At 41.2% G+C, this 10,329-nt stretch overlaps 1 protein-coding gene across 2 annotated transcripts; it reads right to left on the bottom strand.

The window, feature by feature from the left end:
- Window positions 1-3,008: 3,008 nt before the first annotated feature.
- HUS1 (HUS1 checkpoint clamp component) lies at window positions 3,009-9,988 on the bottom strand. Of its 2 annotated transcripts, XM_059850696.1 has the most exons (8): window positions 9,840-9,988; window positions 9,436-9,563; window positions 8,815-8,991; window positions 8,059-8,166; window positions 7,086-7,160; window positions 5,148-5,247; window positions 4,651-4,782; window positions 3,009-3,837 (listed from the first exon to the last, which is right to left on the bottom strand). In XM_059850696.1, exons 1-8 carry the CDS (start codon window positions 9,889-9,891, stop codon window positions 3,755-3,757), a joined length of 855 nt encoding a protein of 284 aa, XP_059706679.1. In that variant the 5' UTR covers window positions 9,892-9,988; the 3' UTR covers window positions 3,009-3,754. The 2 variants fall into 2 exon arrangements, with proteins under 2 accessions (XP_059706679.1, XP_059706688.1); XM_059850705.1 differs by lacking the exons at window positions 7,086-7,160; window positions 8,059-8,166.
- Window positions 9,989-10,329: the final 341 nt, after the last annotated feature.

Below are 10,329 nucleotides of genomic sequence, written 5' to 3'. Positions count from 1 at the left end.
CTCCAGGAACTCCATGTCTCCCTTGTACTGAGGAGCTCAGGGCAGGTCACAGCACTCCAGATGCAGACTCACCAGGGCTGCGTAGAGCAGCAGGATCACTTCTTATGACCTCCTGGCCACATTCCCTAACGCACCCCCAAGATATCAGTGGCTCTCTGCCACAAGGACACACTGTGGCAGCCTATTACACACCAGCACCCGCTTCTCCAGAGCAAGTTAGCCCCCAGCCTGTACTGGTGCATGCAGTTCTGTTTCCCCAGGTGCAGGACCCTGCTCTTGCCTTTGATAAATTTCAGAAGGTTCTTCTCTGAACAAGTCTCCAACCTGTCAAGATTCTCCTGAATGGCAGCACAACATTCTGCAGCATTGGCCACTTCTGGATCCACTACTTACGCCTGGGGGACACCACAGGCCTCCAGCTAGACCATGTACCACTGGTCAGAGCCCTCTGAGACCTGCCATACAGCCTGTTCTCAATCCACCTCACCACCTGCTCATCCAGCTCACACTTCCTGAGCTTGCCTATCAGAATGTCATGGCAGACAGTGTCAAAAGCCTGGCTGAAGCCCAAGAAGACCATATTCACTGTTCTCCCTACATTTATCCAGCCAGTTATCCCACTGTAGAAGCAATCATCTCCAATTTGGCTTCTTCCATAGCTATGACATGACAGTAAACCATAAAAGTTCATAAAATATAAATCTGTTAAGTGCTAAAAAACCCTAACTAATTAGCCAATGATCTGGTATGAAAAGTCAGAAAGTCCAACAGTCCTTTAGTGAACTGCAATAAATTGTGCTTAAGATTGTCATGAATAGTACATCACAAAGTGGAAGATTAATTATTATGCAAGTAAGAGCTGAACACATGCATCATACCAGTCTAAACAAAGAAGAACCAAACATTTATGGCACTAGCCCACACACACTAACATAGTTTGTTTCCCTGACATTAGATGTCCCTGCATTAATAAGAAGGCTAGAATTTAAGCTTCTATCAGACAAGCCAAGTGCACTGGAAATCCTTCATGCATTTATTCATCACATATTGCACCCAGCTGTATAGCACAAAGATTCTTTTTTTATGAAGAACTGAAGCAGAGATATTTAAGTCCAGATCACATAAGCTATTTAGCCACCTAATCTGTGTGCAACATAACTGAGTCTATGCCTAAATGATTTTAACTGGGCCATTAATGATGCTTGCTCTGGAAACAGTATTTTTTTCATAGCATACAGTGTTGAAATAATTTCAGTCTTACATTTAGTCATGGCAATCTGCCCATTTGAGAATTGTCATTTATGAAAAACCCTCTCACAAGGGTTAACCGTGGTCCATTACTTGTTTCCAACTTTTTCTTAGGAATGCAGAGTAATACATTTTTCCACAGCTGTTTAGCACACTCTGTTTTCTTTTTCTAATCAAAATATCATTCTTTTTTAACTGCTGTGACATTGAAAAAATCAGACTATTTGCAAAGGCTTTTTCAAATATTGCATAAAAATAAGGATCAGTAATGCAGTGTGTAACCAAAAAGCAAGAAAAACAAGAGAAAATTATAAGTTTCCATACCATACCAAAAAAGGGTTAAGAGGAAGAAACCAAAAACATGAAGGGACACCAAGGGACACAAAAGTGATGCAAGTATTTTATGAGGCATCTATGTGAGAGTGTTAGAGTATTTATTCTTTGGTTATCTGACTGATCACATCCTATACCGGATGAGAAAAAGAAAACAAATGAGGCAAACACAAATAAAAACCCTGATTGATTAGCATTAACAAAGACTGTAACCATAAAAAAAGAACTGAAAATATCTGTTTGCATTAATTTTTGGCTGGGCTATCAAGAAACAGCAGGCTACGTTGGTTTTGGCTGCGATAGAATTTGTTTTCTTCGTAGTAGCTCATATGGTGCTATATTCTGGATTTATGATTAAAAGTGTTGATATAGCAGCGATGTTTTTGTTATTGCTGAGCAGCACTTATATAGCATCAAGGCATTACTCCCATACTGTCCCACTAGCAAATATGCTGGGAGTGCACAAGAAATTGGTAGGGACACAGCTGGGACAGCTGACTCCAACTGACCAAAGGGACATCTGTATCATACAGCATCACGTTCAGCTCAGGAAAAAGGAGGAAGAAAAGGGCATTTGGAGTTATACAGTCTGTGTTCCCAAGTAAGTGTTACGCATGATGGAGCCCTGCTTTCCTGGGAATGGTTGAACACCTATGCTCATGAGAAGTAGTGAATGAATTCTGTATTTTGCTTTGCCTGTTAAGCTGTCCTTATCTCAACCCATGAATTTTTTCACTTTTACCCTTCCAGTTCTCTCCCCCATCCCACCAGGTGTGAGTGAGTGGCTGCTTACCAAGGTCAACTCACAACATAGGCAAAATGGGACTTTGCAAATAGTAAAGATGCAAACCTTAGCATGTCGCAGACAGTGGGAGGAAATATGACAACTGATGAGGCAATGCGCAGGGCAAGGGAGACCAGGGAGGAACAAAGAGGGTAGAAAGTTCTATAAACAGTCAGTCAACACACTCATCACTGCAAGTCTATTCTACCTTCTCATTGACACTGCCTCTCCTTTAGCCTTCTCTTGAGCATTTGCATCTCCATGGACAAAAGATTCATTGCTCCCTTAATGTCAATGCCCCTTGAAAGAAAAACCAAACCATCATAAACCCAGCATTTCTGACCATGACAAGCTACTGTCTAGAAGAAACTCCCAGTCTCATTTGGCAGCACAGACTCAATCACTAAAACAATCAAAAGCTGTACAGTACATGCCAGGGTAACAAATAAATCACTCATTGAATAAGGAGGAAAAGACCTCAGAAAATAACCAGGAGGTAGAAGCAGGGACAGTACTCCTATGAGTGAAATTCAGTCATCCTCTTGGCTGCTTGGCATGAGAGCCTACACGCAATCTTACCATGTCTGACACCATGACGACACAGGTTGTACAATGTTTTCTAGCCAGAAAGGGAAAAATGTGATCCACAGATAACTTGTTCTTTATTTCACACCAATTGCTGTGCTCACGCATGTCCTCATATGATATTCATTCTGTACATAGTGGTTTTCACTGCCCACATTAACAAAGTAATCCAGACTGTTTTGCTCATCCTCCCAGGCCAAGAGTTAAACAAAGAGTAAGCACAAACAGAGCTACTGAAAATGTTGGAGCAAATGTAATCAAAAGATTCCTGCTGGAACAGAATTCAATTCTGTACCACTTCAGGAGGGCTGTGCATACTTGCCCAGGCAAATACCAATCAGGCAACCCTCCAGAAACCTCTCCTGTTTCATGGAGGTATGATAGCTTGCTCAGAGACCCCTTAACTTGGATTGCATTGCTCAGTATTGAGTACACACAACAGCAACTCCAAAGGTGAATTCTACCTTTAGTTTTTTAGTCTTTTTGAGAAGACTGAAGTATTTAATTCAGTGTGCTTTTGGGGTGTTTTGAGGTGTGGCTAAGACAAATTTCAGTTTTGCTCCTCCCAAGCATAAGATATACCAACGCTCCCCAGCACTGTGTCTTTCACAGCATATAACTATTCACAAAAATGCCTGTCTGGAGGAGGAGGTATTTTGAACACTTTCATAAATATTGAAATAATGTCCATCTGATGGCTGCATCTGACAGTGTCTCATATCAAAATACTCCAGCAACTCAGGAAAGATTTCAGACTTCATGAAAGAAGCCTCACGTTGGAAAATGACCAAGATTCCAAAACACTCAGGCAACTGCTGGAATAAAATACTGAAGTGAAACCTCCTCATGGAGCAAGATGAAGTGGACAATTCTCTTACGTACAATATCTGTGAGGAAAAAAAAATTAAAACACAAATTCACCTCAAGGCAGGAAAAATACTTAAAAATTACATATTTTAAAGATGTCACCATAAAAACAATGCTTCCACCACTTCTGACAGAAGGGTAACTAGACAATTTAAATCCTTGAGGGTCTGTGAAGAATTAATAGTTTATGAAAGATGATACCAAAAAGTAAATATATAGTGTATAGGTTTATAATGCTACACCAATTATTTAAATCTTCCTTGGGAAATTCTTAGTATCTGCACTAAACTATAACAAACAGATGTTCTCAGGAAAAGCACAGTTATAAAAATAGGCTATAAACCCCTGCATAGACTTCTGCTAGAAAAGAAGTATTGTTTTGTATGGCTAGAAACACTAGCTGTATAAAAAGAATTTTGGTATTAGAATCAGTGTAAGAAAACATCCAAAGGGAAAAACCCCAACCAAAAAACATGCCAGTAAATTCCAATTTCTCTGCTAGAAGCGAGAGGCTTTAAGACTTTAAAAAAAATCTCAAAATAATAATAAACATTATTAACAATTTTAAAACAAAGACAACAAGACAACACACATGATTAGTGAGTCTGAGTATTCAGCTTGAGACTTTTAAAACAGCCTGACTTATTTTTTCTTTCCCAAATGCCTAGGACCTGAATCTAACTGCCTAAAAATATAAATACTAGAAGTCCTCGGGTACAGTAAAAATAGTTGACTTTCAGACAGACAAAACAGAAGACTGATATTCTGCTGAAACTAAGTATGGCAAACGACCCTACTTAACTGGAGTTCACAAGCAGAGCTGTTGAACTTACTGCACAATGCTTTTGTAGGATTGACCTGCTGTCCAGCAAGCAGCTGCAGCAGCTTCTTGATGTCTATGCATGCTTCAGCCATACTTTCCAGATCTCTGCCTTGAGCAGAACTTTGACATCCGTCCTCTAATGCTAAAAGAGTAAGAACACAACACTTAGTCCAAACATAAAAAGCAGTTTCAACACCCATAAGGACATACCTGAAAACTGCTGAAGTGCTGGAACTCAACTGGCTTGTTTTTCAGAACAGTGCAAGGAAAAGAAATCCCAGTTTTCCTATCAAACTGTCAAGAATAATGGAAGAGATTCCCCACCACCACCCCAAACATGCAACAGACACTCCATTAGCCACTCCACTTTTTCTTTTAAGATTTCATTTGAAGACTTTAAAGTACTTAATGTTATTTTCTAAAGAATAAAAGTTAAAAAGTAATGTTATAACCAATATACTTAAGTAATGAGATCAGACAGACACAAGAGGTAACAGGGAAACTTACCCCAGGGAGGATTTCCCAGGTCTTTAAAATGTGTTGTTACAGATACTAAGTCAGTTTCTATTTTCAAGTTCATTTCACCACACAAGTTTGCTTCAATCACCTGCAATCAATCTCAATTTTAGGCAACCCACTTTCACATTGCAGAATTACAGAAGAATACAGTTTGGTTTTGCTCAAATAAAAGCTTCCAGGAGTACTTCAGTACAAGTCAACCATACTTTCTGAAAATGGTTAAACATTTGATTGTTCAGCTATAAAATGCATTTCCCATCATTCCCATATGAATTACTCTAGACCAAACTTTCAGAAGTTATGAAAAGAAAGAAATTTAATTGTTCTCCAGTACTTTTAGAACAAGTATTAGCTTTGGGAAGTTTATGTGCTGAGAAAAAGACTTCAGAAATAAGAGACTGAAGCTGGAGAAATGCAAAGATTCCTGAATTTCCATTCAGTTATTCAACAAACAGAAAGGCACCTACACAGTCTATATGACACACACAGAAAAGGGGATGCACCAGGAGCTGACAGTGCTGCTTTCAAGAATTTAAAACAGACAACAGCTGGATCAGATCAGTAACGCCAAGAAGGACTTTGAACTGACAGAAATCCTAGAAAAGTGCTAAAGCTTTCAAATTCCATCCTGTAAACTGGAAGAAAGAATTTGAAGGAGACAACATATGGTCTTACACAAATCCCAAGCAGATCAGAGGATTCCTAAAGTACAACTAAGCACTTTGTTTCTGTGATTAGATGAATTCTCAGTAATTAAAAAAAAAAAAAAAAAACTTGTACTGCAATCAGAATCTTGTATAGAATGGCTCCAAACAATGGACAATGGACAAGTATTATCAGAAATTGCTTCTAAGCCCATTTTGCAGCACTGATCTTGACCAGTTTAATTACCAGGATGCATCTTGCAAAAATAATTAATTGTGACACTTGACGGTTTAGTTTTCTAACAATATGAAAGCAAGGCACCTAGTATAAATTCAATCCCATCATACAACTATGCTGTGTGAGAAAAGAGCCTCAGCTCTAGAAACAAAAGCACTGAGCTCAATTTTGCATAAGCATATCTACCAAGGACATGGTGGAAGGAAAGAAAATAAAAACAAAGCCCCCAAAAAAATCTCACAAAAGAAAAGTTTGATGTGTATTTGCAGGATGGCTGCCATTTGCAAAACTGCCAGTAACCCAGGGTAATCTCTACACTCTTCCAGGTCTTGAAAAACTGAGACTGTTCCAATTTCAGGATTCTCAGTTAGCAGAAAATTTCCTATTTATCAAAACTGGTATGAACAGCATCAAACACAAACTATCTCAAAGCTCTACATTTACTTACTAACTTTCATGTCAGTCAGTTATGGTGACTGTGAGCACAAGCAACTAAATAAAAAACCAAAGCCCTTTTCTGTTCAGCTGCAGAGGGCTTCTTTCAGTTAAAAGGCCCACTCTAGAAATCCAGGGTAGACTGCAAATCCAACATGTCAGTCTAAAGCACAGTGTCACATCCAGGGGCTATTAGCAGCATTTCCTTTAAATCCTATGTCAAGTTTACCTGAAGTTCATTCACAGACACCTAACACAACACTCACTTAATAGGCATTTCCTTAATGAAATAGCCCAGAAAGTCTCCAGCTAGCTTCCTGAAGGACTGTCATTTCTTACCAGCTATAAAGAGTAGTTTGTAGCAACACAATGCCATGTTCTTCAGTACAAAGAGCATCATTTTCTGAGAAGGCCAAGAAAAGCTCTTCAGTGTAAATCCTAAAATAAATCCCATCATTCTATTCAGGCTTTACAAAGGCTTCATGTGCCTTGATTTCAATGTCTAAGTCATCTCAAGATAAGATAATGTGGCAGCACAGTTTAGGCAACCTGTTATGTCCCTCATGAAATAATACCTGTAGCATACATGCTTTAAGTGCCTTAACTTACAATGAAATTGCTGAGATTCTTCATTCTTTCCACAACACTCTTCATTGTTTTCAGCACTGGTAGGTAAATACTGACCTAGGAATACATAAGAATTGCATTTGCACAAGTATTTCAGATGTGATTGGGACACATTTATTTCTACTTTCAATTCTATAATAGTTTGGACAGTGTTATCTATAGCTTTCAGGGTGCACGGTATCTATCTGAAATCAGCAAATGTCTCAAGAACAGAGGAACTCTTTCACATTATACCAACAGGCCATCATTCTAGCAATTGTTCCAGACTTAACATTCAAAGTTTATGTTCAAAATAGAGGCATGTTTTTGCAGATCAGACTCTCACATGAGCATCTGTGTTACTAAATAGTCAATTACTATAGCCAAAAATAAAAGAACAACATTCCTATAATACTGCAGTAATTTGTGGAACTGAAAATCTGAAATAAAAGAACAAAATACTGAAAGTTTCTTCTTGTACGTCTTCAGAATCCAAATACTCTTAGGTACAGAGGTAACAGACATCCACAACCTCAAATAGGAGCACATTTGTACAAGGACCTTTCCTTACAACTCTGCTAAAAGTCAAAATCAGGAGGAAACACATATAACTTTAACTCTGCCAGACAGGCCATAAATTTCAGAAAGAATAGATTATTTGGGCTACTTGGCACCTGAACAGCTGAAACAGTCTAAATTTGTGTGAGATGCTCCAGACTTAAGCCATGCAAGTCCTTTTCTCCTCCCTTCCTCTGCCATGAACATCACAGAAGCAATTGGCAACCACTCGCTCTGTTTCCATAGGTTCTGGGCTCTCTTGTCAGGATAGAAGCCATGTTCCATACCCCTCTAAAACTGTAGCCTCCAGTCTTTCCTCTTGCCTTTCAACTCCTTTGCAAACCCCACCATAGTATACTCTATAGCATTCCACTTGCAAACCCCCCTTTCAGAAGGGAATATAAAAGCAGAGGCTTACATCAAAGTCTGGCACACTGGGCTCTCTGAAGTCATTCCACATTCTTCTGGGAATAACTCCCACAGGAATGTCATGTGTCACAATCCTACTGCTGCTTGATAAGGATGGCTTGAGGGAAAAAGAGGATGCTCTTGCAGTTAAACACAAGATTGGAATTCTAAATTTAAATTTTTCAGACCCACTCTGGGAAATGCTATAACTACATGCCTGACATTCAGTTCTAGTTTTACCTTAGTTCATACCAATATGCTTTTAAGTGGGCTTCCCTTTCAAATGAGGAAGAGTTTGTGACGTATCAGTCATTAGTGTATCTATAAGCTACCCTTAGAGCGGAAGAGGTGAATCAGCAGAGTTAACAACAACAAAAGAATCAGAAGTCAGCAATACAATATCAGGAAAACCAAAGGAAAAACACAGAGCCAAACACTGAAACCTCCTTCACCTAATGGCTTCAATGAAAAGGCAATAATCTGCAGAAGATAGAGGATGAAGGAATGGAGAAAAGCAGACATTAGAAAAACTTGTTTCAATAACATAGCTTTCTTCCTCCACCTCCTCCTTGCCTTTTGGAAGATTCGAAGCTGGTTCTGTATGCTACCAACCATGATGGCAAGAAAGGCCAGTGAAATGGAAAACGGCACAATATTTCCTTAGTTTCTAGAATTATACCATTTATGACCCTGTGATCTTGGGAAACTCACTAAATTTTAGAGATCTTTTTCTTAATAACGAACGTGAAAGCATGGTTGCACTTACTAGCTCCACAGCAACTCTGAGACAGGGACAGTGTTTATTAGTCAACTTGATCTTCACTGCCTTAGCATTCTGGGCAGTTTTTAATGCTCTCCACAGGTTCTCAGGCACAAACTCTAAATAGATTTCATTGTGCTCTGCAGCTACTCCTTCCATCTGAAATTCATCGAAGAAATTCCCCTACAATTTTTGAAAGTCAGGAAATAAAGCAAACAAGAGAGGCAAGTTTTATTTATCGGTCCTTAAGCTTAGAACCGCATTTGTACACCAGGAAACCCCCCTCTGCCTCACATCACCTGAGGAATCACAACCATGAAAACTCATTGCTACAGACTAAGCAGTTTAACGTACTCCCCTAACACCTAATCAGTCCATTAGACAGTGAGTTATGCTTTTCTGTTTCCAGTTTTGGGCAGGCCCATGTGGGCCAGCACACACTGAAGCTTTACACTGAAGTGACAATCAAGGAAAAGGGAGTATCCAACATGAAACACCCGTGCAACCAGACAGACCTTGAGAGACCTGGCACATGGAAGGTGAGGGATACAAGAAATTCCTCGTACATCAAACTCAACTGCATGCTCTGGTTTTCAAAACGTGGTTACTGAACTTTCCTGGGCTCACCTGGCTCAGCTCACACCACATACTGGCGCCTCCATTTGCTACTTTATCGGAGAGGATGAAATACAGCTTGCAGACAGTAAGGCGCAGGATGCAGGTCTTGGCTAACTTGGCGATTGTGTTAATTATACCTGCCGGAGGGAGGGACGGAGGAGGATGTTACAGCGGGGATCACTCCATGCACCCCAGTCTCTGCGAGACAGAAAACCTTTCAGCTTTTACAAACGCAGCTCGTGCTGCTTCGCAAACTCCTAAATACCTCGGGGCGAAGGAAAGCGCCTCATGCCCCGTCCTCCCAGGAAAGCACCGTGGCCCCCACCTCCCTTCCTGTTTTCCTTGCCCGAGAAATCCGGCCCCAGCCGCTCAGAGAGGCACTGCCGCCCTTGAGCCTGCCCCGACATACTCACGGCTGAAGTGGTTGAGGCAGGCGAGATCCACGATCTTAGCCCGAAATCGCATGGCGGCGCCGGCCCGCGCAGCCCCGGTCCCGCTGCCACAGGAGGCGGGCAGGGCGGGCGGGAGGGGCCTCACAGCCCACAGCTGCGCGCCGCCCCCGGATGCGCGGCGGGGTTGGGCAGGGCCTGGCTCAGACCGGCCGGGTTCACTTCCGCCGCGGGGGCGGGCTCGTCGCAATCCTGGCTGTAAAGCTTAGCTTGAAAATGCTTTGGCATCCCCGGAACATACGTGAAAATTCGTCTGTATGGGTCGCAGTCCCGATGTCTGGAGAAATTTCTTTTTCAAGTCCAAGGGGGCCCTTGCGGCAGACACCATCAGCCCCTGGCAGGGGCCAAGCTCCGACACTGCCCCACAGGACGCGGTGGTGAGGAAGGAAAGCCGCAGTCGTGTTACAAGGTGGAGCCAACAGCTTCGTGAGGGGCCTTTCCACTGCCTCATTGG

The sequence above is a fragment of the Haemorhous mexicanus genome, chromosome 1 (genome assembly GCF_027477595.1).
Source record: "Haemorhous mexicanus isolate bHaeMex1 chromosome 1, bHaeMex1.pri, whole genome shotgun sequence".
NCBI lineage: Eukaryota > Metazoa > Chordata > Aves > Passeriformes > Fringillidae > Haemorhous > Haemorhous mexicanus.
Note: the sequence above shows the minus strand (reverse complement) of the source record. Positions and strands in the feature narration are given on the sequence as shown.